We start from the raw sequence: 27,836 nt of genomic DNA on the forward strand, positions 1-27,836 counted from the left end.
GGTACCTGGTACTGAAAAAAAACAAATAGCAAGAATTACAATAGCAAGAACTGTGAGCACAGCCAATACTGAATGAAGAGGGGTCTGCCCCTGAGGGAGGTGGATGTGAACCACTTTTCACTACTTGCTCTATTTGGTGCTCTATTTAGAGCTTAATCATTACAGGTCTTAGACATACTAGGCAAAGTTTAGCCCATTTTTAACTAGTTATTGAAAAAAATCTCAGTATGTTATCATTTTCAATTAGATGTTGTTCATCAAGCTGTAACGGTATCATTGCATTGGAGAAGCCACTCAGAGACACAGGCAAGATGAACTGGTGCATCTCTTCTCTGAGTTGTCACTTCAAGATGTCAGAAAATTATCTGCTTTGTACTAATTCATCTCTTTGTGCAACCATGTGTGTTAACACATTTTTGTGCTCTTTCCCTCTACTGAAATATTCCCTTACATTGCTGAAATACTTACATGAAAATGAAATATAATTGTCCAAATTAGGCCAAGCACAATGGAAGGTTTTCCTTCAATAATGTCAGCAACATGAATATTTATGAGCTTGAGCTAGTGGGGAAAAAAAAGGACCATTGTTAACAAAGAAAATGTTCCACCAGCTAAGCGGGCTTTACTTGTGAATTTTTAAGTTAATACTCACTGATTTGCTCCTTAAAAATGTCAAGGCATTTTCTATGTTGCTTCTGCACTGAAAGGTATTAAATCCTTTTTCCCGTGGCTGTGAAGCAAAAAGAATTTGTTACAATCTCAGCTGTAAAAATTCATTTTATTTTCATTTGAAAGTCTTGCAATGATTTATGAATGACTAGAGTAACTTCTTTCAGTGTGTTTCAGTGTCAATGATGTAAGATTAAGTTACTTGCAAATAGTTCTGTGACTCCAGAGGGATTGCTCATGATCTCACAACTTAGCATATCCAAAATTCTCTTCTGGGTTTGACAAAGTATTGAGTTAATATTTTTATTGTTCTGCCTTACCAGATGTTGACCTGAAAGCACTTCCAACAGATCCAAAAGCATATGTCCTTGCTGTATGTCTGTATACAGGTCTGAGATAACAGAAGGAGGTATGTGCTGCAAAATAAATTTCAGAGCTGGTCACACCATCTTTAGCCATTTTGAATTCACCACACCATAGAACATGGCAGATTGTTCTACTTTATTGTTAAAAAAATGTTTAGCATCTTTTTGTTCACAATAAGCTGAAATATAAATCCTGCATCTAATCAGCTATATCCTGCTCATTCTAACCCACTATTACATTTGCTTCTTACTCTGTCTTGCCCTGTCTCTGAGTTTTCTAAGAGTTATATTAGGCCCTATTTTCCAGTATATATTGTATTTTTGAGGAGGTATGTTGCAAAAAACAGTAACTTTGTACAAAAGGAAAGTTATGAGCAGCAGTTAATTCATTTTTTGACTTCCTAATCAATGTACCCTGAGTACAAGTTTGACTATAGTGCTTAATAACTAAATCCTCACTCTTTTCACACACCTGCAAACAATATAAAACTATCACAAGCTCAATGGCTTCCGCTCAAGTATAGACCAAACCAGGATTTTTTACCTGAGCAAGTCAGAGCCCCAGCATATGCTGCTCAAACTGCTTTGTGAATACAGAATATCAGGCCGCCTGTATTAATAGATATTAGTCCCCCAGGTCATCCCATTAAACTCATGTTCTTGGATTGTATAAGAGAAAAATAATTCTCTAAACACAGTAAAACTAATCATAAATATAGAACATCATAAAACCCTGAGACATGTGCCACAATCTAGCAAAAGGATGTTTCTACACTGTGAGAAAGATACTGTCATCTACTTACAAACACTCACTTAAAAATGTCTTTGGACTACTACCGATGTAACACCTATTAAACAAATACTTTCCAGGAGCTTCTTTTTCCAGACACTACCTAAAATCTTTAATTTTGTTTATTCCAAAAAATGTTAATCTCCACAGAGCACATCCGAAACAAAAAAGCAAAAAGCATGTATTTCCTGAAGAATACCATTCTTACCTTTGACAATATTGAATTTATCCAGGTAGTGAAGGTTTTCTTCTGAGTACACTCTCGTTGCACTGTGGAAAAAAGAAAAGAAAAAATGGTTAGTCAAAAAAAAATTATTTGTTTTTCTTTTCCAAAAATCTACGATCTCTTCTTCCAGATATGACACTAGATACAGTTTAGTATTAGCTTTCCTCAACTCTTATTTTAGTGGTGATATTTTCTTGTTTGCAGAGACGATAACACAAGGATCTCTACAACCATCAACATCTACTGGATGCAGCAAAAATCTCAGCAAATGCGAACAGTGGTGTGAACACATCATCCTACAGAGCAATCCATCTAGAATAACTCCATTCATTCCTAACTGTTCCTTAAAAAACTCAGAACAATCAGTACAACAACCATTCTTGAAACTCAAGAAAATCTGTGCATGGGGCTGGGTAATGAGACCAGGAGGGATCCTAGGGTTAGGTGATACATGCACATCTGTAGGTGAAGCCATACAATGAGATGTCTTGGCTAACTGAAGGGATGGAGAGAGATATTAGGATGTCGTAGGGAAAAATACCCTCTAATAGCATTTCTTTCACTGATGGGTCCTCCCTTGAGTACAGAGATCATTAATCTGGCCAAACAGGAGCACCTGGGACCTTAAAATAGGAGGGAGTAGGAAGGAAGTGCTTGAACTTGTGCTTTGGTGAAGAACAATGAAATGGGACACAGAGTGTGACCAGGCTACTCAGAGATCCAGCTCATCACCCAGGTCCTGTAGGCTGTTATGCAGTTGTGAAGAACAATGAAATGGGACACAGAGTGTGACCAGGCTACTCAGAGATCCAGCTCATCACCCAGGTCCTGTAGGCTGTTATGCAGTTGTGAAGGGAGATAAAAAAAGCCCTAGTTTTGTTTAAGCCCTAGTTTCTGGATAATATAAAACTGGAATATTTAAACCATTTCTCACACAAAGCTAGAATTCAGAAGTGGGGGAAGCCTTTCTCTGTGGTTTGTGGGTGGCAGAGATAAAGAAAAGGGATTTCTTTGCCTGGTTTCACTTCACTGCAGATATCAAGCTGCTCATCCCGTTCCCCAGATAACACAAAGGCTGAGCAGCACACAACCAGGCAAGCCCCCTGTGGTGGATTTACTCAGGTGGGCAGCCGAGTTCCGCCATGGCCGCTCTCTCACTCCCCCTCCCCAAAGAGGAAGGAGGAGAAAATATGACACAAACAGCTCAAGGTTTGAGATAAGGATGATTTAATTAAAGGGAAAAGGGAGTAAAAAAAAAAAAAAAAAGGAAAAAAAAAAGCAAAGGCCAGTATTGTGCAGCAGTAGACACAACACTGGAGTGATACCAGTGCTGTTCTAGCTACAAGTGCAGAGCACAGCACTGTATGGGCTGCTGCAGGGAAAGTTAACTCCATCCCAGTCAGACCCAGCACACCCCACTATCTGCCTCCAGTCACATCCTGACCATCACACAATTCCCTCCCAAGAAAGACGCCCTTCCCCATCATCACGAAAAGCATAAGTCCCTGCTGTCAGTGTGCACACAAGCCTGAGGTAAGGGCAGGTGTTGGCCACAGACATGACAGGCTTTTTACCCTCACTGCTAAGCCAGGAGCTGCACAGGCCCTGCTGCCTGCACAACCCACAGCGCGTCAGCACCGGCCATCCCAGTGGCTCTGCGCGTGAACACAACCTCCTTTTTCTCTCCCCTTCCGCATCAGCTTTGACTGTAAGCATTAGGGTTGGCTGCTCAAAAAGCAGGCCAAAAAGCACTGCCTGCCCCAGGGACCTCCCTGGAGCTGCAGAAGGGCGGTCGTCTCCTCCCTCTTCCCTTCCCCCTTACCATTTGAATAAACACCCAGAAGGCTGCACTGGTTTCACACAGACACTAGAAAGCACATCAAATAGACTGTTAACTGAGGGAGGGCAAGCTTACACTGGTACAGGAGTCGATGTTTAGGTCGCTTAAGCCACCACCTTCAGCCTGTGCCAGCCACACAGCCCACCCATGTGTCCCCTTCCCCTGCAGCTGAGGCAGACGCCTGGCCTGGCCCCTCTGTGCATGGCCACACAGCTGCCCCACGCATGGCTCCTGCCCCTCCTGTCTGCTTGCCTCTAGCCTTCCCCTCAGGCAGCGAGGAACCAAGGAGTAACTGGTAGGAGAGATGTAAAGCAGAGAGAAAGTGCAAGGCCCCTCCCTGCTGCTCTGGGCAGCCAGGAGCAGAGGATGGGGCTTTGGGAGCTGCAGTCAGCACAGTGCTGATGGGTGGTGGGATGCCAGTCCACTGCCCAGTCGGGGAGACATGAGAGGACATTATGTGTCTCACCATGGTGAGAAGCCAGGCCTGGGTGCAGCTCTAGCCTCACCTTATAGCTCTCTGAGGACTGGCGAGTCGTGGGGAACGCTGAGGTAAAGCCTCCCGCTGAGGCGGACAGGCGACAAGAGACTCTGCACAGGCAGTCAGCTTGCAAAAGAAACTAATCTGGGGGGATCGAGCGAGGTTGAATAGCCTCTTCTACCCCTAAAACCATGCCCTTGCACAAAATATTAATGTGAAGGGACGTTTAACACTCTAAGAGAAGTGCAAAACTGCTCAGCAATAGATACGTGTATTTGTGTAGGCCGGGACGGATGAAAGATACAAAATACATCAAGCACCTTGTGGGAAAAATAAAAAACCCATCACTGCTCCGACCATAAAAATGAAATGCCACTTACAGGGAAGCACCACACGTTTAATTAGGCTCAGGGAATTTGGCAAAGACAAACCCAAGTCCTGGGTGGCTTCGCATCAGCCGAGACAGCCTGTGTGGCTGTGTGCGAACTCACAGTTTCATCGGCTGGCAGAGCAGAGAGAGCTGCTGAAGAAGATGGCAGCATCCCGCTCCTAACCTTCCAGCTGACCCAAAGACCTCCTGGCTCACCAGGTGGGTGAACAGCAAGAAAAACATTCATGCATCGCACACATCAAGTGCTGTTGTGCATCTCAGAGCTGACATGTCTTTTAACACTTCTCCTTTAATCTATAACACCACAGTCCTGAGGGAGCATGAAGCAGTCGATTTGCCCTGCTTGCTCAACTGTTTTATGCTTCTTTCTAAATTACACGGAGATAGTGGTGAACAATTAGATCAGGGTAGTCTTAAAGACATGGACAAAAATGCGATCTCGAAATTCAGTGTTGTTTGGAAAACAGAAAGTTATTGCAAAAGTGCCACACAGGCCAGTCATCATCACAATGCTAGCCTACAGGACATAAATAGCACGGAGTTAGTGCATTCGTGTTAGCACAGGACCCAACCACACCCTCTGGTTGAATACCCATGCGGGAGCCATTCCAATTACCTAATGAGTGATTATTGAGTAGCTGCGCTCAGTTTTATCAGGAAGGCAAGGCTGGTATTTCTGGCACTTGAAAAGAGGCAGAAAGCAAATATTAAATACTTTGCCTGACGTCAGTGACTCTCCAGCTGTAGCTCTTGCCAAAGGCTGCTACTGATCTGGAGAACTTGCTTTTGGGGTTGGTAATAGAAAGACCATCAGGATGAGGATATTTGGTCTTGTTTTGGTTGACTCTCTCCATATCAGCATGCAGACGCATTACAAAACGTGGGCCAGATACTGCAAGTGTTGATTCACACGGGCGGCTCTCAGGCAAACGTCTCACGTGGTGAAAGTACAAAGCGGTTATTTTGCTGCACACACCTAAGCACAACTTACACCCCCATAAACTACAGTCGCTGCTTAATGCAAACACCAAGCTGCCTTTCTGGCAGCCTCAGCTGAAGCCTGGCTTATTTCACTACCAAAATAAAAATATATATCCACATGAATCAATAACAAAACTCAATGCCTGCCAATACCTCCCCAGACTGCAGTGCAGCAGTCCCTCTCTTTCCAACTAGCCCACACAACACAGCTCATTACAGATGTGTTTCTGGCACAGCGGCAGGCGGTTTTATTTCAATTTTCAGGCTGCGTGTATTTTCCCCTCCCAGCTCCCCCTGACTTTACTCCTCAGAGGCTCTAATGATTTAATCAAGGTCTCAAATTCTTATCTCTACCACGTGGTTAATTAATACGGATTTTTATTTTTATGAGGATGAATGGATTCTTTGTCAGGCCTTTTTATAGGACTCTAAGTGACCTTGGTTTTATCTTGTCCTAGTTTACAAGATATCATTGACCCAGAATAGAAAAACTATCAAAAAATCCTGATCATTTACTTCACTTTGGGCCAAAACTCACCAAGACACAAAGTAGATCTGAGAGAACAAAATAAGAACCTGCTAATCTGAAAACATCCAAAATCTATCACATTTCACTCCCCATTTTAAAGCTAATCTTCAGAACAACTCTTCAGAAAGGAATGACATAGAAGAAGTGTGTCACACAGACTAGCTGAAAATCAATAGGTTCTGCAGGACAATGACTGTTTTATCCCGTAACAAGCTATCAGCCAGTGCTACAAAATAGGCTGATCGTTAAGAGCTGGAGCACGGGACATGACAGGGACTGCAGCAGGGACCGCAGCGGCGCTGAGTTCTCCCAGGAGGAAGAAGAAGAGAAGGCAGAAATGTTGCCAGCCATGGTTTCACTCTCAGCCTTCCTCTAAGAGTGATACAGAAATGCCAGAGTTAAAATTAACCTCCTCTCCACAGCTGCCGTTCAAGCCTTCTTTCCTGACCTGGGAGATGACTCCAAGGAAACTGCTACCTCTCCCTCAGCAGCAAGCTGGGGGAAGCAAACCATGGCACCGCAGATGTAGCCTGTCCATCCATGCCTGTTAAAAAACATCAACAAACAGCAGAGGTTTTCTTCTATCACGAGGACTGGTACCTCACTGCCAGTGAACCATTTACAACTGCATGGCCTTATTTCTTTTAAACTCAAGCAATTATTTGAAATTAATGAACACAGTTCTGTCTGTCACCCTCCCATCTCTGTTTTGAGGGACGGAATTACCACTTGTGTATGCTATTTTTCCATCTTCCTTCCACCCTTCAGGCCTCCCAAGGCTACATCCATAGGATCAAGCAATACAGCTCAATGGGAGCAGGAGATCAGAAGGTGGTCAGAAGCTGGAGTACCCATGTGTGTCAGGGTAAGAAAGCTTGTGCTCAACCAGCTCTAGCTTGAATGCCCATAGATAGCCGGGGTATCTTTTTGGAGCATATATTTCAGTTTCATCCAAAATAACCATTTCCACACTCTGATGATTCAGCAAAATAAGCTAGAGGATGGCCAGCAGGAATAACTTGGAGAGCTCCTCCCAAACACCACTCCTACTGTGATCTAAAACACCCAGCAGGTACTTGAGTAAACGGTAGGAACTATCAGAAGGATTGTTATGTATTTGCCAGCCTGGAGAGAGGGTGAGGAATTCACCCCCAGCCCATTACACTGTTTCTTCCCTTCCACCCCGTAACACAGCTTCATTTACAGCAGACAGGAAAGCAGGGGAAAAAAGAGTTATTTCCAGCATTTATGTTCTGTGACATGGTGTTAAGCAATTAAAAACAAACATGGTATTTTTTTTCCTCAAGATTTAGTGGCTTATCCGAAGTCCAATGAACGGGATGAAAATATTTCTACAGAAAAGGATCTTTAGAAATCCAAATATTGTATAAGCTAATTAACTACTACGTGTCTGTGCAGCAAGTGGGACCTTTCCTTTCTATGTTATCTCCTTTCAACCTCCTTTTCCTTTTGAAAGCAAGTTACCCAGTTTATCGAAAGTGTTGCTAACTCAGGAAGCCTGTTCGAACTGAATATTGCCCTCCTGGCTTTCTGAAATATTTTTGTTCCTCTCACTGCCAGGATCCTGGAGCAGCTCTGAGTCACCGCTGTGTTTACTACCACAACAGCCCCTGGAGTGAGGCACTGCAGTACTTGGGGGCACAGGCGGAGGCTGTAGGTGAAATTCTTCAAGAAAATAAGTCACATCATTTAGATATCAACATACCTTTACAGATAAGGGCTTAAGTGGCTTTTCTAACATTTTTTTAAGCAATTCAAGGTGGAGCAGGGACTTGAACATAAGTGACCTTCAGCATCCTATAGTGGTGCCTCAGAAGCAACCCACTCCTTAGTCACTGCAATGCCAGTTTTTAACCAGTTATGCACCCAACAATGCCTTTAACAAACTGAAATTTATCCAGCAGGGAACACATTTACCCAACAATGCCATCTATTTTTTTCATTAGGCATGATAAACAGACAAAAATAATACCCATGAGTGATGTTTTTTTTCAAGCCAGTCTCATGTGTTGGCTGCCTCTCCAGTCCCATCAGCCCCGTCACATGCCGTGACGCCGCACAGTTATGGGAACTGCAGACCAGCTCCTCACCCAGGCAGCATAAACAGGGCGTAAATTGCAGTGCAGCTCCTACGGGAGGTTTTTGATTTGTAAAAACCCTTGAAAAACTGTAAGCATGGACTTTTTTGATCATTCTGGTTTAAAAAACATCAAGAAGCAACAAACAAATGTGTTCACCAGCCTCAACAGATGAAGCATAAAGCTGGAATGAAATTAAAAAAGAAAAGGTTGGATAAGAATTATTAGTATCCCTGACCTCTGGAAGAATTAAGCGTGCCTCAGAGAGAGATCCTCCTTTAAGTCAATTACTTGGAGATAAGTGAAATCTACAAGTTCCACAGTAAAACCCATACATACATATCACCGCATTTAATTTCAGTTGAAGAGAAAATGGATTTTTGATCATTCGTAACGGGTATGACCTAACTGCATGAGAATAGCATAATTTACTTATCTCATTAAACATTCTTCAAAAACAGTCTCACCAGCCACTTTCTTATGTTATTCTTTGGGTTACAAACAGTAACATGCACACAGGTCAATAAGCAGAGCCAAAAATTAAGACCCCTGCAATTAATCAAACAGTCAAGCAAGTACATGCCCCAGGCTCTGAGAGCTAAAACACACACTCTTGTGTCTGAATTAGCTCAGCAAGTATGGAGAGAAAATGGAAAACATTCTGCACAGGCTCGGTGGAAAAGGCCACACCTAGGGTCTGTTTGCTGTCCCAGGCAGGAAAGGGAAAGGATTTGTGCATGGGAGGGAAGGTGAAGGTTGCGTCGTCCCCCAGGTAAAGAGATTTAAATCCTGAAAGCAAAAAATATCTCCTGCTCCAGAGCAGAACAAACTTGCTCAGTTTCTGATGTAGCCACTCAGTGGCTGCACAGTCCCCTCGCTGCAGCTCCATGATCACGCTTGCCAGCAAAGCAGTCATCACATCTCCAACGGCTCTCAAAATGCCAAAAGCCCTTGTCTTAGCAAAGGAGAGGTTTCTCCTCATTTCAGGTAGCTGAAAACAATTTTGGACCCCAACTGTGCCTTTTCCATTTAGAGAAGGCCAACCACCAGGCTGGACATGTCTTTGGGGGAAGCTATGGGAGGAGGAGAGACAGGACAGGACTCTTGCACTACTCCTGTGCTCATGGCCAGCCAGCCCCTGAGCTCCTGCCTGCTCCCTCGGTATCCACAGAAAAAGTGGTTTCAGGTTCCAAAGACACGCCACAAAGGGGGAAAGCATCCTCTGTTCACCAAAACGTTTGCAGCCTGCCTGGAAGGAGCAACCCTTCCCTTAAATATTTCCCCATAGAAGGCACCCAGAGCGGATCCCGCTCCAAGCTTTTTGCCTGTACCGTTAGGTGGCTGTGAAAGGACACGAAACAGCTTTGCAGCTGCCCTAAGTTCTGCTGCATCAGAAAACTGGGAGAAAGCAGAAAGGTGCTGAAGGAAAGGGCACAAATAATGTTGATCTTATTCTAATTTCATTTTATTATCTAGGAAAAAGGGAAGGAAAAAAAGAACAGAAAAAAGGAGCCCAAGTCCTGACATCATGCAATTTCAGTTTTCTTGGCAGGGAGGAAGGAGGGTAACTGTTTCTCTTCTGGCTGTTGAGATCATCTTGAAAAGTGGAAAAAAATTAAAGAGCTATACATAAATCTTTAAAGATACATATATAAAGGTTTATACTCTTGCTGCTCTTACTTCAGCCTCATGATTTTGCAACTACCATCATCATTTGGAAATGTCTGGAGTTGGGAACATTAGAAACCGTATTGCTTTCATTTCTTCACCTATTTTCTTCATGTTTTTAAAGCTTCATTACATCTCCTTAAATATTTAGCTGGAAAGAAAGATGCATTAAGAACAAAATTGCATTTTTACTTCTATTCCATGACTGTCTTTATTGTGTTTTTTAGGCTGAACACTATTAAGAAAAGTGAATGTTCATCCTTGAACGCTCTTCTACCTGAAAACCCACTAACAGAAATCCCACTAAAGCAGGTTTGTACAATTTTAAGCCACTGGCATTAATTTAATAGGCTTTGTATCATAATTGGATCTACTAAGAAGTAACCTCTTAATTAGTTATTTTAAGGTGGTGGTTCTTCCCCGCTTCCCTTCCTTTTCTTCCCAAAAGTGCACAGGTCTCCTCACAGAAGATTTTGACCTAAATCACAGTCAGATCTTACCTAAACAAAGTGTTTGGTTTTACATACAGTAGAAAAAAAGAACTAACCATTTTGTTACATTTTTAGGTGCGTAACTTCACAATTACAAAACTGAACGGTTGATTAGGACGAGATCCACTGAATGTGCCAGACAAGCATGGTAACACCCATAGATGCCATTCAGCAATAATAGAAGATTGAAGAATTGAAATGTGGAATAAAATATGAGCAATCCAGACTAAAACTCATACCTACTTTTTTCCTCCTGTGTCAATTATTTACACATAACTTCAGTTATGCTATTATACAACAATGAATATACTCTCAAGTTATAACCTAACAACTTGAGAAGCAGATCATAACCAGTATTACAAAAACCTTTAGTCACCCACTAAGTGAGCTGCTTTTCAAGATAAGAGCAGCCTTTTCATGAATCCGACATTTCTCTGACATTTGTCCTGGTGAACCTGACGATTTACAATAATCAAAGTCTGTCTGCTTTACAAATCTAATCCCAAGATTCTTATCGTGTAAAACAACAAACAAAAAAGCACAGCTTTTCATTGAGTGACCCTATTATTATTTGATCTTTTCTACCATCGATCTGCAGGTAAGTTTACTAATGGTTTCTGTATGTCATGTCAGGGAACATGTTTTCTGTGCTTCATCACAGCTGCATTTCCATTTGCCTGTTTGACCCAGACACATGCTGCAGTATCACTGCTCCATACATCAGATGTGTCTGCACCATTTGTTGCATCTTCAGTCATTAGAAAAATTGCTTATGCCACTTATAAGGGATCTCTCCAGCGTCCAAGCACACACAGCTTGGCTCCAGATTTGCACTGTGTTCATGTCAGCATAGTCTAGGAGCTCAAATTATTACAGCATAGAAGTATTATTTAGTCATTTCGATTTTAATAAGCAGGGCTCTTTTAATTTAGATTTTGATCAAAAAAACACTACAACATATCTGACTTTTCAGAAAATAGCATTATAATTTCAAAATAAAACTTTTGTCTAAAATCCCAAGTAACTAATTTGTTATCTACTGCCTTAAAACTAGACAGTGTTTTCCAAATGCAATTCTTGACTACCAAAAACTGAGTTTGACAGGCACAAGAAATGTGCATCTGTCTGTGCTTGGTGCTACAGCCAGTCTTGCTCCTGCTAGGAGTTTTTGCTTGCTCTCCTGGAAACATAACACTGAAACAAATGGAAGAAAATTCACCATTAAAGACATTTGGCTTTAGACCACTGTTAACACTCACTCATCAAAACACATGGCTTCAATGACAATATTAATGCAAATATGGATTGTAAGTGACTTGTAAGAATATTCTTTTGCACCATCTGTCTTAAACATATTTACTCTCAACTAAGCACCATAGTCATTTCATTGAAAGTGATCTAAAAGGAAATAGCTCTGTGGAAACATGACTTAGCCCATCCATCCTAAAATAACCAGGCTTTAAACACATTCAAAACAGGCTTTCCAGCAGTGCTCATCCTGCTGCCTAGACTTGACTCCCCGATAAAACCTCCATGAATATTTTCATGAGTACCTTCAGAGCAAAATCAGTCTTCCCAGGAAATTCTTATAGAATAAAATTAAACAGGAGATTAAGGAAAATGCAGACAGACTATCCGATAAGCCAGTTCTGATGCACTGATTAGCTCTTAACTGTACCGGTAGCTGCCATTAAAATAGAACAATTAAAAATCACTTTGTGAGTGCTTGCTTCACTCAGTAAGTGAAAGCAAGCAAAAACAAGATACAGCTCATTGCAAATAAGGATGAATGATGAAAGACTTTGACCTGTAGGAAATTTGTTTAGAAGCCACAAAAATTTTCTGCTTGTTTTGGCCACAAGCTATCTTTCTACATGTGCATGTGATAAAGTAATAAGCCTGAAAAATAAATAAAACAAAAAAAAATGAAACGAAATTGTACCGTAGTTAATAGCCTCATTAAGGACAGCTCAGTGCAACCAACTAATTGTCAGCTAATTGAAAACAAGGAAACTAATCAAATACCACAAATGTTTTCATGCTGGCAATTCCCTTGAAAACAGTTTACAGTAACATGTATTCTGAGTAACAAAGCATAAGAACCAGTGAGAACATCTGCACCAAAAAAGGCAACAGCTCTGAAAGTACCATGAGAAAGTACTACGAGAGCTGTAATCTTTCATTTCTGAGCTGAAATGTTTTTCACCAAACAGGAACATCAGAAAAGAAATGCTGACAAGAACAAACTACACTGATCATAACACTAGTTTTATATTTTAACAGGTTTCTCTGAATTTCCTTCAACCTGTGCATGGTCACAGGTTTTACCAAAACTCCACATTATAAAAGGCACAGAAAACTACAGTCACTTACCTTGCAGCGATAGATGGAGATCATCTATTTCGGAGGAAGCCTGCTCCTCTGTTGAGGGAGATGACTGCATTGATGCCATATTAAATCCTATGGAGACTCTTCACTCAATTTCCAAACTGAAATTATAAAGAATAAATAAATAAACAAACAAATAAACCAGTAGAGTTTTACATTAAAATTGCTGATATCAAACATAAGGCATACACAGAGACATGGGTTTTGTTTGGGGTTTTCTTCCCTTGGTTTCTGTAGCTCACACATAATAAAGTGTGGTAATGTTCCTACTGCATGAATCAAAGATTTTGTCCCTTGGCTTGCTCACTTTATTTTTAATGGGGGCCAGCAATACTCCACAATACAAACCACAAACTTAAGTACACCTAGCCATCAAAACAAAAGCACTATGATTAGGAGAATTCAAACTTTGTCACTTTCTTTAAGAAAGCCAGATTGGCAAAGGCACACAGTGCCTTCAGCAGATTTGCTACTGACAAACCTCCAAGGTTCTCCTTAAATCTTTGTACTTTTCTTCCTGCCCAGATGATTGTTGCAGAATGTAAGCAATGAATGCAGAATCTGCAAAGATTCAGTTGAAATGAAGAAGCAGCAGTTAACACAAGTGGATAATCACAACTGCTGACTCTACCTGGTACTTTTGTTACTTCTCATCCCCTACGAATGAGTCTTTTTTCTAGCTTCTCTATTTTCCTCTTCCTGGATACGTTCCCTATCTCCAACGCAATTTCTGTGAATGATACGCTCTGTCCTTCTTAAAAGTATAACAACATTTCTGTTACTGCAGTAGTAATATTGTTCAATTTACCACTGTAGGATACTGAACTAGAGGCTCTTTTTTTTTTATGAAGAACTTTAAACAAGTTCAAAAATTAATAAAGCGGAAAATTAAATAAGGGCTCAACTTAAACAAGCTTTGTTACCTAAAAACCTATACCCTTTCCATCAGAAGTACTAGGATTAATACACCAGATGCTAGCAATTCATTCATACATCAAAATACAGGGTGTGAATAGATGAGTGAAGAAATACAACATTAAAGAATGCCAGTGAAATTTTCATTCAGTCCCTTGTGCATATGATTCATGATGCAGTCTCTGGTTACTCCACTGTATACTATTTTTCCTCACTCCCTGCACAGAAGGAACACCACTCATTTAATGAGGAGCTATTCAGTGCTTTGTTTTCCTCTTCCTGAACAATGCACATCCTTGTGCTTTATTCAAGAGCTGCTTTGATGACAGGATTGTTAAGTTCCTCACAAGATTCTCTGTGGCATTCATCACCACAGTATCTGCACGCTTCACAAACATCAGTCAATTCACGTTTACAGCACCTACAGAATCAGGGGTTATTGCCCACATTTTATCAATGACAAGCAAAGGTACAGAGAGAATAAAGGGGAAAAATTTGCTAATTTGACTCTGGTTTTCCAGTGAAATAGATGCTATTTCATATGTGCAAAGTACTGATTCCATCTGTGGATACCCACTGTTTCTGCAAGTCATCACTAACTTAAGAGTAAAATTCAAGCCACCAGATACAGAAAAGGGAAATCTAGCTGGGGTAGGTAAAGATAGGAGCTATCTAGATTATCAGAGAAAAAGATAAAAATAGTTTAGAAGAGTTTGGCTTGCTTAGCCTAGCAAGAAGTGGAGGAAAAGGACTTCTTAATTTCTGGCAGGCACAAGAACAAAACGGTATAAATAAATCATGCCTTGAGGTTAGGATGGAAATCGGAAGAAGATTACTAAATACTGGGTTCTAACAAAGGCTCCCAACACATGCAACTGCCACAAAGGCCTTACGTGATTTTAAAATCGGAATAGTTCAGAAATGGACAACATAATGTGATTGCTTTTATTAAAGGACACTGGTACTCGCAGTCATGGAGATCTCTCAGAAGTCTTCTGTTCCCAAGCTATGAGTCTCAAGTCAGACAACCAGAAAAAAGAGCACAGTTAGCTGCCACTGATAAAAGTTGGGGTTTAAGCGCCAAAGCTAGCATCTCACACGAACTCAAGGGTAGGTGTTGGACAAGAATCCAGTTCTCCCAGCAGCACTGCCTATGCCCAAGGCTACGCAGTCTTTCCTGGGAAACTCCTTCCTTTGCCTCTCAAGATCAAGCAACACAAAACCAAATCCTAAAAATGCAAAATGTCAGGCAGCCCTATTATTTTGTGGTTATCACTGTATGTCTTGAATTTGATTTTGTGATTGCCACCTAGAAGGCTACTAAGTAAGCAGAAAGAGCCAAACGGAGGGTATGTAAGCAAAAGCCAAACCGCACCATCAGACCTGTTGCTGTTTGCTCCCAGGGCACAGGCAGTTACCCGCATTCCCTCTGCCGTAAATTTTCCAGTGACAAAGTGTAGACCTTCAGAAATATCTAAGAAATAGAAAAGCCGGGCAACAATGAATCCACAAGTGAAAGCAATGAGCCTGACTGAATTTGGACCTAGGGTGTTTCGGGTTTATTTGGCAAGGTTTTGGTAGCAGGGGGCTGCAGGGTGGCCTTTGTGAGAAGAATCCAGAAGCTGCCACAAGTTAGATAAGGGTCAGTTTCAGCCAGCTCCAAAAGGGACCTGCTGCTGGCAAAAGCCAAGCCAATAAGTGATGCTGTTTGAGCCTCTGTGAGAGCAGATTTAAGAAAGGGAAAAAAATAAAAAAAGAGTGAGGGGTGAGAAGCAGCCCTGCAGCCCCCAGGGTCAGTGCAGCAGGAGGGCAAGGGGCTGCTCCAGGCACAAAGCAGCAGTTCCCCTGCGGCCTGTGAAGAGGCCCCTGGTGGAGCAGGCTGTCCCCCTGCACCCATGGTTCCCACACGGAGCAGATCTCCACGCTGCAGCCCGGGGAGGAGCCCCCGGTGGAGCAGGTGGATGTGGCCTGGAGGAGGCTGCGGCCCATGGAGAGCCCCCGCAGGAGCAGGCCCCGGGCCGGAGCTGCAGCCCGTGGAGAGGAGCCCACGCAGGAGCAGGGGGTCTGGGGGGAGCTGCCGCCCGTGGGGGACCCGTGCTGGAGCAGTTTGCTCCTGGGGGATGGACCCCGTGGTACGGAGCTGTGTGGGGGCAGTTCTTGAAGAGCTCCGTGAGGGAGCGATGGAGATGAAGTGTCAGGGACTGACCGCAGCCCCCATTTCCTGTTCCCCTGCATCGCTTTGGGGAGAGGAGGTAGAAGGTGGATGGGAGGAAGGTGTCTTTAGTTTGTTTTTAGTTTCTCACTGCTCTAGCTTGTTAGTAATAGGCAATAAATTACATTAATCTCCCTATGCTGAGTCTGTTTTGCCCGTGACGAGCTGGTGATCAATCTCCCTTATCTTTATCTCAACCCTTGAATCTTTTCCATCGTATTTTCTCCCCCTTTCCCTTTGAGGAGGGGGAGTGAGAGAGCGGCTGTGGTGGATCTCAGCTGCCCCGCTGGGTAAAACCACCACATAAGGTTATAACTCGGATTGGGTGCCCATGTAAAGGAAGAGTGATAGGACTAGAAGCACAGACACTGACACACCAGCATAAACTAGAAGCAAGTCCCAAAACCGTGAACCAGCCCCTGCAGCTCTGGAGCATGCACTCAATATCAGTTACAATGCATGTTCTCTTTCTCTTTAACATAAGTTTACTCTCATTTTTAACCTTATTTTCAAGTAAACACTGCTTAAGGGTTTTCTTTTAAAGGCACGCAATGCAGCACAAAATCACCAACAGCGAAAACACACGTATGTTTAATGCATCCAGATCTGAGATGGTGACATAGGCAGAGCCAAATCATGTTCACCTGCCTTGCTTAATACTAAAGTCATTGGGAGAATAGTCCAGAGAAAAGGAATGGGATCTGGCATGAAAATTCCTCTATGATAATAGGAAAAGATGCAAGAGCCATGAACAGCATCGATGGAAGTTTCAGGAAAAAAAAATAATGCAATTTTAACCTTACTGTGACCATTCCTCCTCTGTCCTCATACCTTGCCAGCTACAGCAACCACATAGTTGACTTTACATCCTTTTATGTCCTCATATGGAACTTAATGTGATAGGACCCCAATATTAGTTCAGATCTCTGGACATTAAATTGGTAAAAGTTAATAAAGTTTTCAGGTTTTAAAGAAGAAAATATTTTAAATTTAAAGCATTAATGCTTTGAGCAGGGGATGTTGGACCAGATGACTTCCAGAGGTTCCTTTCAAGTAAACTATGGCACATGATCATAGAATACACATAAATGGAAAAAAAAAAGCATATGCTCCCATTCTGTTTTAAGGACAAATGAAGGCCTCCCTCTTTATCCAGAGAACGGAATACACTTATGCATCACCTTTTTTTTAAACACAAAAATCCACTCAACAAATCCTCAGTGCAGGTTATAAAACTGCAGTTTTCACTGCCCTGAAACCATCCTTTCACCATCTAAAACAGCACACACATTTTACCCTACCTCCGATTCCTGCCCTGTCCCAGCAGAAGACTCCACAGCTGCTTTGAAAGGGAAACGCACACACTGCTAGAGGACATACCTGCAAGGATTAGTATTCTTTAAAAGGTACACAGGGCAGATTGTCTGAGACGGGATTACATGGGGACAATACACTAGTCCCTTTGCCCTCCCCCCCAAGAAATTCATTCAAATAGAGCATGTTAAATGTAACTATATCATATCCACCTCCAAAGAGTTTAAAACTGTCAAGATATTGGTAAAAATGCCTAGGAACATTTTTCATAGGCTTTACAAACTACCACCTTCTCTACTTCATATTTCAGTTGATTATATTGTTTTATAACAACTCGATGAACCTGAAGAGCTAAACCAAATCCTTCAGTCCCATGAAATACCAAATAACTCTGAAATATATATATCTGTTGTGCTGAAAACATGAAAACATGCCCTTTCATGCCCATTTTTCAAATGAAAACATGCCCTTTCAGGGAGATAAAACCAAAGGTGAAGAGAGTGCCCTCGTCTTTCCATCTTTCTGAAGAGTCTGGCGTTAATACAGGAAAGCGTTTAAGTGCTTACACCTTGGGATAGTCCATGAAATAACCTGTGAAGAGCACAGAGCCAAACAGACAGCTCCACGAATGCTGGGACCTTGTTTCCAATGGGTTTGTTTCTCGTTGATTAACTTTAAGTGAATTGCTGCTTAGCTGTTGCGTGAGCTCCTCCTGTCTTGGACACAGGAGTAGCCACGCAAGCAAGGAGCATTACAAATGTCCTACTCAGAGGAAAAGCTTTTAACTGGTGTTTTCCAAAGGAGCAATTTCTTGACCACCTGAGCTCAACCTGCAGTTCAAACGGTTCAATCGCCAACAAAAGCTTTCCCCGTGACAAGGACACTTACAAGACTCAAACCCAGGCTTTCCTCTAGTGGGTATGGGTAGGGAACTTCTTCCCCTGCCTCCCTAGCTGCTCTCACAATGGACATCTACGAACATTGGTGGAAATTGGATCAGCACAGTCATATCGCATAATTTCAACCTAACTTCCTTGGAATCTCTCTTCATTTCTCATATTCAGCTGAAATTATTCAGACAATTAAAAAAATATAATGGGTATTAACACACAGACATAGGCACACTGACAGAGAGACAAAGAAACCTACGAGGAGGAACCAGACTGGAAATCTCAAAAACTGACCTAAAAATAATCATATCTCAGCCTTAAATTCCAGAGAGATCATCATGAGAATAGACAATACTGATTTAAACACCACATCTCCAGTAAGACTTAAGTCCCAATGAGACTTAAGAGATGCTCTTCTTAATCAGTCTTTATAAAACCATGCTTGTCTCAGAAGAAAGGGGAAAAAGCTTCAGATGGATTTTGGTAGATTCACTAGCAAGGATTTCATAGCCTTAATGTTTCAGTTTGGATCAGTGTGGATTACAGATTTCATCCTTCAGTTACTCCAATCACAGAATGCAGTAGGATTTCACCATATTAAAAAATAAAATAAAATAAAATAGCAGTTTAAGAGAACGCTCCACTACAGTGAAACTACTGCTGTTTTTAAAACAATGTGTACATCTGCAGTTAAAATATAAATGCACATTTCATTAATTCTGAAAACACAAAAAACAGTAGTGCACGCTAACAAGGAAGCAAGATGAACTAGCTGGCGTGATTTCCACACTGCCCCATGTCCACAGAGAGTTACAGCCACATCCTGCACGTCCCTGTGTGCGCTGCAGCCTGCTGCACAGCTGTACCCTCAGAGTCCTCCTTACAAGCCAAACTTGGAAGCCCCTTGCACAACTTTAGCTCACAAGCGCACTCCTTCGAGCTGAAAGCAGCAGCTACTCTGCAAACAAGCCTGTCTCGAGGCTGGTGAGCATTATAGCCCACTGCCGGTAAGTCCCTACTTCAATGTTTTTGCCTTTGCAGACGCATGCCCCATATTTCCCCAGTTATGTTGGCTACATGTTCTCCATCAGTGTTGCAAGAGGAATTCCAGTCATCTTTGCAGGGCATCTCGAACCGCTTGTTTTTACTTTTCCTTCTTTGAAGTGCCACTGATTATTTATGACCTACTCTGGGACTCCAAAGCCTTTCCCTCCATAGAGGCCTCTAGATGTAAACTGGAGGCTGCTCCTAGCAACAGATTATTATTACTCATGTCTTCAGTCGAGCCAACATCATGACTCAAACAGCAGATTTTTATCTTTGGTGAACGGGCCCAAAGGAAGTAGAGCTCCACAACGCAGGCTGACTGAAGACCCTTTTCCTTATTAACTAAGACCTTAGTTTATTTGGCATTCAGGGAGAAGCAGTAACATTCAAAATTGCAAGTCCCAAGCCTTGCAAAGTACTGCTGGACCTTCTTTTGGCAAGCAATCCTTCTGTAAGTCTGTCACTGTCTCCTTAAAGGCAAATTGCTGGGATCGAAATCATGATAATATGAGCTGAAGAATTATCAAAAAAAACCTCTTTGATCAAGTCTGGGTTTGGGTTGTGTTTTTGTGTGTGTGTGGTTGCTTTTTTTTTCCCCCCCACTTGTTTGGTTGTTTTGTTTTCACAATGTTTGTTATTTTCCCCTCACTTCCAAAGTGCTCATACTGCTCTTAAGTCAGAGCACTTCCCACAGCACTGAAGTTCGACGGCCACACTTCCTACCCAACCTCCTCAACGGTTTCACCATTTTTAAGTACCAGGTTTGGGGCCGTGGGTGCCTGCGTTTTCCAGTATCTTTCCACTAAGACATTCTCTCTGCTGAAAGTCCGAAGTGAAGTTCATCCCTTTCACATTTAAATTGCTTGCAAACGTTGCTCTTGTGGGTGGCCTCAGATTGCATTCATGTCCACAGCTGGAACAGGATCACCCTGCAAGCACATTGATCCCCTTCTCTTCAAAGCCAGATCCCCAGGCAGGAAAAATCAGAACAACACCATTGATAGATCCATCCTGCTTTCCACTACTCGAGGAGCTGACTACTCTTAGAAAAAAAAATATAAATTCACAGAATCACTGAATGAGGGAATGGCTGAGGTTGGAAGGGACCTCTGGAGATCACCCTAGTCCAACCCCCCTGCCAAGCTGGGTCACCTAGAGCACGTCGCACAAGGTGGCATCCAGGTGGGTTTTGAATATCTCCAGGGAAGGAGACTCCACAGCCTCTCTGGGCAACCCGTCCCAGTGCTCTGTCACCCTCACAGTAATGAAGTGCCCCCTCATATTGAGCCAGAACCTCCTGTGCTCCAGTTTGTGCCCGTTGCCTCTCGTCCTGTTCCTGGGCACCACTGAAAAGATTTGTCATCACCCACTAAGTGGCACATCCTCTGGGCTTTTCTGGAGGAAAAAGGTGGTCTTCCACTAGGTTTCCATGACTTTCAAGGTGATAGGGAAAAGAGGCTATAGCTTTCTGATCCCACATAATACCCTACTCCCATCAGACGGGTATCAGCCAGTCCTTTAAGAAGTGGCATTAGAGACACCCTGGACTGCCTGGGACAATGCTGAAACCAGTCCGGTCATGGGTGTTGCTAAGCTATCAGTAGCAGGAGATGAAGGAATCAAAAAAGAAAAAGTTTGGAATAGGCTGAACAGCTCGGCTCAGGAAAAAAAAAAAAAAAAGCCCAGAGAACATTGAATCTGCAAGAAATACAGAGATAGACACAAAACTACACCCCATTGCCGCAGAAATAGTCTTAACTCATGTGAACCGACACTCTGAAATTATATGCACAAGTAAGGACTCCTCCAAACAGTAAGAGCTGAAAGACCAAGACATTTCTTATTAGTTTATTTATGACAACCAGCAACAGCGCATTTTTCTTATCCAGGGACTTCCCAGTGATCTATTTATAATCTTGAAAATGTGCCAGGACAAGCGCATGAGTATACAAAAGCAACACCACTTTTTAAGGCCAGCAAATGTTGCTGGTTTGTCTTTGATTTACACATCTGTAATACTTCCTGCTACAGAAGCACAATGGATCTTCTCATTGCATTAATCAATTCCCAAATGCGGTTAGAAAAGTGTCTTTCCTGACCTTTTCTGTTTTTTGTGGGTGGCAATATATCAGTCATCCTGGTACAATTACACAGTTTGAAAATGGCAATAACCCCATGCTGTTGTTAACGCACACACAAATGCTTTTATTAACAGAGCTAAGCCTTGTTCACGCATGCATCATGCACCTCCATGGGTCAAATTTTATGAATTTGCTTGCACTCAGAACAAGAGCCTGTCTCACATTTATCTGTTCCCAAGTGGAAATGCAATGCTGAAGCATACTTTAAAAAGTTGACGAAAACCTGTATTTTTAACTGGTTTCCAAGATTTCTGCATCATTAATAAAAACAAGAACTGATTAGAACTCAAAGTCACAACTCTTCGTGCAAAAAGAGAGATTGATAGGGCTCCGAAAGGGCTCAGAAGGCCAATGCCATGCCCAGCACACTGCTACTACGTAGGAAGCCAAAAATACCATGGTGACTTCATGCCTTCACTAAAGTCACGGGCTAGGATGGCAATTCAATCCCTAAGTCACAGCCCAAAAGCACTCCCCAGCCCAAACCTAGCTGTGCACTGCCCCAAAGTCTCCAGCTAGGTGCAAAAAGCCATGCCAGTTATATGGTGCGCTGCTGCTGCTGCCACACAGCCCGAAGGAAAAAGCTTTTCCAAAGCAGGGCATGGTCGCACGCTTCCCTGCCGCTCCACGGGCTGCCCGTGCCGAAGCTCCAAGGCCACCTCCCGCAGATAAGAGTGCTGTGGGGAAGAATTATTGTAAAAATAACATGAGAAACACAATGTGGCCTCGGATCTGGACCTGGGAAGCACATCCAGTGCATACCCACCTCTTCCTACCCACGCCGTTCGCTACCCTGGCGGGCACGCTCCATCCTGCACTTGCCATGGGACCTGCTGAGGCTTACGACCGCAGGAGGCCTCGATGTGACTGTTCCTTGGCCATGACCACGAACAAAGGATGGTGCTGCCTTAAAGCAGCTATGCACTGTAATCTCTCATGGGGAAATGATGGATCACATCAGAGTCCAAGAACAGCATGGTAAGGAATCTGAGTTTGACTACAAGTCAATCATTTTAGCTTATAAATACAATGGCCGAAGAAAAAAATGTGGTGGAGTAGCTTTTCCCCAGCTCAGCTATGGTTCAAGATCCACTAATGTTACATCAGCCCTCCTTTGTCAGCGGGCGGCAGGCAGAATGGGTGAGTACCAACAGGCACTCCCTGATTGTGCCTTGGACCCTGCAGCCTGGGCTCCGGGCAGCACCAGAAGTGTCCGTGCCAGGAGGGACCAGAAGGGCAGGCTTGGTGGAAGATCCCTGTGGGGATGTGCATCCCAGGGCTGACCCTTTGAAGAACAAGCTCACCCTTGGGCAAATGCCAAGGTGGGAGTAGAGTGAGTAATTTACTGTAGGGGGTAATTTGGAAGCCCACAAGTGGATTTAGACACCTACCAGGACCCTGCAGGAAGTTTCAGGTGAACCTTGCCATTCTCGAATCTTCACTGTTCCTATTGTAGCAAATTCTGTTCAAATCACTGTGTTAAATTTGCTGCTGATCAAATGCAGATTAAGTGCTGTTAAAATCATGCCATCTAACCTTGCTATTTACAAAATAAATCCTAAACTGCTGCTACATTCAAGTTGTGTAAAATCTTATCCACGCCCCACAAGATGAAAAGCACCGTCGTTTTGCTCCTAGAAGCCCCTCTCCATCTGCAGATGAAAGCTGTCCCTGCGTGACGGCAGCCAGGAGCAATCCCTGGGCTCCTTTTGGCGGTGGGTGCACCGCAGCCACCGCAGTCCCAGCGCCGTGGGGCACGGGCAGACCTCTGACCTTCGGGCGTGCTGCTCCCATCCTGCCAGCGAACGGCTCCGCAAGCAGCTCATCGCAGCCCTTCCTCGGCGCTTCCTGGACCCGGGTCGCTTCTCACAATTGGAAGGGAAGGGGCAGGGCATCGGCTGCAATCACAGCGAGTTTAACTCTCACCGAGGGGACTGCCTGGTCCGAACAGACTGGAAAACACTGCCTGTTTTCACCAAGCGCACTGCAATAATTTTGTTCTTTCATTTATTTTACTCATCTTTCTTTCCTTCAGATCGCAACTGAAATTCTTTGCTTAGTGTCTTTGTAGAGACTCATAACCAGCCTCCCATTAACGCTGAAACCACTTTACATGGTGTAAAAGGTATTTAAAATAGCACTAAGTAGTAATTACACCCACTTTGTATGAATGACATTATATTAATGGGAATCGGGCTCCTAGTAATATTCTGCCTTTGAAGGAACACAAATGTTTCCTTCCCACTGCCTTCCTAATTCCCTTCTTCCCTGAATAAAGGAAACAGTCAGATGGTTAACAAGCAGATTATGCTGTTGAGTGAACCTCGCCTAAGCAATAAAGGCCTGGAGTTTCCCAATTAAATCATAAAGCTGTTCTCAGTCAGGAGGATCTTTCTGAAAAGCAGTAAGCTGCTTTTTCAGGACACTAAGAGAAGGGAAAGGTGGGGATAGCGGTGATCTAAATGCAGGAGTTTTCGCTGGGGCAGGGCTTGCTCTTACAGCAACATCACTGGAAATGGCAGCGCAATGTTTGCACAACAGACCTCGGCAGACAGATCCATTGACGGTGTCAGGAGAGGGGAGGAAAGCAAAATGCAATGTGTGTTTGGGAGCCAAATGAGACAGGGCTTGTCTCATGCGAGTCCTATCTGCTTTGGCAGTATTCCTGTAAAGATCACGGACTTGTTTTGATCACTAAATATAGCAGAGAAGAGGAATCCTGCTGCAAGTAGCTCTCCGCCAGCGCTTGCTGCTTTACGCAGACGGAAGGGGAACACAAAAGAGAGGTTTGTCCAGCAAACGGCAACCGAAGCTTGCCAGCGTCTGAAGGGCAAATTACAATTTTAATGATTGGTCCTAGCCTGGCGGCTGTGAATTCATCAGATTCTCTCTCAAGCACGTCCAGCCCGGGCTGCAACAAGGCAAACTGCTGTTTTTCCCCACACACCTCTGTTCTGACCCAAAGGGGCTGCCTCTCCAAAGAGCGAGCTTCTCATTTCCACGTAATTCTTTCCGCTGAAATTTCCCTCAGAAATGCTACTGGGGGTCTTTTTAGGCACCTGCCTGTCAAAACCTGCATGCTCACATGCCTGTGTGGGTTTGGGACATGTGAAAAGAGCCCTTCGACCACACTTTCTCCCACACTGGATGTTCAGGGACCCTCCGTGGTAGGAGAAAATCAGCACTTCGCTCCGCAAAATGGAGCACTTTTGTTTTCTGCTTACAACAAAATGTCTTTTGCTTTGCTTTCAAAGAATTAGTTGCTTTAGGAAAAAAGAAAAATCCACACATGAGGCCAAATCTCTAATTTATAGCATAGTTTCAACCTTCAGAATAACTTTTTGTGTGCAGTGAAAACCAAGCCAAACACCCGTATTCCTACCAGTGCAGCTGCCAGAGAGGGCCAAACAGCCAAACTGCGCAGAGAAAACCCAGGAGAAAGAACTTGGTGCTATACGCTAACCTGCTAGAATAAATCACAATACCAACAAAACACAGTTGCAATTGCAAAACCGAGGACTCCAAGCTGGAAATAGCTCAGAATGAAGGATGCCTTACTTGTTTCGTGCACTCCCCCTCTGCATGTGCAGGACGAGAAGTCTTCTCGCCAGGGCCCGAACCACGGAGCTGCCCAGCTCGCTTTCTTTTAGAATCAGGACTTCTTACACCGGAGACAAAACAGGATGAACGCCTGCGAGCCCTGCGCATCTCCCTCGCTGAAAGGCAGCAAGATTACTAACACCGAGTTACTTATGGACAAGTTCAGTCAAGCAACAGAGAACGTGCGTTGCGCAAGCACCGCCGCTGCGCCACGGCCAAGCAGGTGAGGTAAGCCACGAGCCACGTCTGGCATCCCTGGCCAACCCCAGCACACCAGCACGTGTTTCGGTACAGTTTTCTCCCAGAGACACCATCCCAGATGAAAGTCCAGTAAGGAGCTGGCATGTGACCACGAACACGCGTCCTTGGCACGGGATATGCCTCGGTTTCCTTACAATCCCTGCACAGCTTTCAGTACAGTGAAATGGTGGGCTGGCTTTTCTGAGAACCCTTCCAAGAAGAAACGCTTTAAGAGTCCCTTCCAAACGATTCAAAGGGGAAGCCTTCACTTGTAGAAGATACCTACAAAGCCTGCCTGCAGCACCAGAAAGGCACAGCCGCTCTGCAGGAACACCGTCTGCTCACACCTTCGTTGCGCAAGTATCTGCTTCCTGCCCCTCAGAAACTGCGGGGGTGCCCCTGGCACATAAATGGGAAGAAGCTTCAAATTTTTCCCTACTCCAACATGCAGCCAGCTGTGCTCTTACTTTCCTCTTACAATAACAAGCTCTGCCTCCTCCATCCCAGGGGTATTTCATCAGCAACATCCCACCCAGATCTGCGTAAGAAATAGTTTTGCAAACAATCTATCAGAAACCTTTCTTTCCCTCCCCTTTTTTAAAAGAAAAACAACTGTAGACCTGTCAGTCTGCTATCTTTGAAACCACTTGTTACAGTCCAAGTGGTTGATGAAGCAGGATGACAATACCAGGAAATACCTGGAATTGATCTTCAATGTTTATTTTTGGAGACTGGCTTTTCTCCCAGCTCTTATTAAATAGGTTGCTCCTTCCCTCCTCTTCCCTTTTGTGCTCCCTGGAATCAGATTGCAATTCGCTTCACCTCTTGGAGCTCAAGCACGGACCCCCTATGCAGAACTTTAGGATTCAGATCCAGGCTCGCACAATATGCTCTTTCTATTCCCCTGCTATCATATTCTTTCTCTCTTATCAAAAAGGATAAGGGAATGCTCTGGTATTTGTCTGAAACTGGAGATGCAGCCGATCCATTTAACGCTCAGTACTTGCCTGTACTCCCTCTCTCTGTTACACCAGCAAATTCCTTCAGCAAATTCCCCTCCAGTCGCTCAGCTCACTTGGCAAAGGAAGTCTTTCTGCTGCAAATTAGTTCTCCACACAGGAGACAGTTCATCCTTACCCTCCGTGGTTCACCTGTGCAGGTAAGTTAAGCTTTCTCCAGAAGAGCTGGTGCTTTTTTTTTTTTATCATGCCACTAAATAACACAGCAGCAGCAGCCACGCTTCAGGGCGGACCAGGTCACAGCTCCCCGTGAGACTCCAAAGCTCTCCGAGGTCCAACAGTATGTTTAATTGCAAGTTTCATATAGGTCAGTTTCAAGAGTTTCCATAGATCATTAAATAATCCTACATGCTGCCTTACACTGCTGCAAGCCTGAAGTGAAGCAAATTTAACCCTGAAGGTTAAACCCTAAGGTTTCACCACTTAAAAGCACGCATGCAATCATTCACACCGGCCCAGCGGACACACAATAATTCAGCTGTATTAACACCTATGACATTTTGCTAGCTCCTTTTACGAAAGGGACAGGTACCTACCGGGTGCCATCCGCCAGCAAGAGCCGAGCAGCCGGTGTCCCCCCTGGGACAGTGGCAGGTCGCGAGGCAGCCGCAGGGCGCACGGGCGCACCTCTGGGAGCCTGCCGTCATCGCCACTGCTGCCGGCCTGATGGGCGACCTTGAAAAAGCGCAAATCCCCCTTGGCCCCTTATTTATAGCAGACGATTGTCTCTTTCTGAATCCGCTGAGTGGCCAGGGGAGGAGGACGGCACTGTGTGGGACATCGCTGCCCGCTCCCTGCTCCCAGGTACAGCCTTCCAGGCTCCACCGCCCCAGTCCACGCAGAGGCTGGGTCTGGCAGAAACGAGGACACGAGCAGCCCTCCCAGAACCTGCGCTGTGGTACGAGGCGCTCTGGCTGAGGATCAGCCCTCCTGACATTAAACAGCTACAACAGAGGTGCCTCCGTGTGCCTCCATTGTTTGGACAGTGGAGAAACAATGGAGAGAAACAGGCACTTTTAGGGCAGTTTGTCCGGTGTATTTTTAGACGTCCAGTTCAGCGCGGATGAATCATGGCCCAGAAGTGTTTGTTCCTCTCTGGTGACTATGAAAGGAGTCTGGACAACTGTCTCCCATGCAGACAGCTATGCTGTAGTTCAGCGAGACGAATCTCACACTTAAGCTGGGGGAAAGGACATAAACAAAGAAGCACTCCTGGCTTTCCACAGGGGTGAGAAATATCGCCTCCACCGGAGACACAAGGTGCAAGTGCCCCATGCTTCCCTCCCTCGTAAACTTCTTGCAACTCAACAAGATGCAACTGCCTTTGCTGAGAGAGCTTAGCTTTGCTGGAAGAGCCTCGTTTAATCGCTGACCTTCAAGCTTTCATGGAATACTCCTCCACGTTGCTCACTGCACGAGAGTTTCCAAGAAGCAGCGCACGTTGCTCGTGGGGCAGCTTTCATTTCTCTCCCTGTATCAGTGGTTATTAGGTGGTTATTACCAGCACAAACCAACCCAACGGAAAACAGAGCTCTCGCTAACA

At 44.0% G+C, this 27,836-nt stretch overlaps 1 protein-coding gene and 1 long non-coding RNA gene across 2 annotated transcripts in view; one reads left to right on the top strand and one right to left on the bottom strand.

Annotated features, from left to right (window-relative positions):
* Positions 1 to 26,850, bottom strand: part of SYNE2 (spectrin repeat containing nuclear envelope protein 2) — a 182,192-nt gene extending 155,342 nt beyond the window's left edge. Inside the window, 6 exon segments of the mRNA XM_066998468.1 lie at positions 469 to 561; positions 653 to 730; positions 990 to 1,085; positions 2,033 to 2,094; positions 12,901 to 13,016; positions 26,830 to 26,850. Of these exon segments, the coding sequence (XP_066854569.1) occupies positions 469 to 561; positions 653 to 730; positions 990 to 1,085; positions 2,033 to 2,094; positions 12,901 to 12,979 (408 nt within the window). The 5' untranslated portion in view covers positions 12,980 to 13,016; positions 26,830 to 26,850.
* On the top strand, positions 3,894 to 10,739 carry LOC106037219 (uncharacterized). The gene is made up of 3 exons (XR_001207874.3): positions 3,894 to 4,185; positions 10,264 to 10,348; positions 10,603 to 10,739. It is a non-coding gene; the product is annotated as an uncharacterized lncRNA (long non-coding RNA).
* Positions 26,851 to 27,836: the final 986 nt, after the last annotated feature.

Source organism: Anser cygnoides, chromosome 5 (assembly GCF_040182565.1).
Source record: "Anser cygnoides isolate HZ-2024a breed goose chromosome 5, Taihu_goose_T2T_genome, whole genome shotgun sequence".
NCBI lineage: Eukaryota > Metazoa > Chordata > Aves > Anseriformes > Anatidae > Anser > Anser cygnoides.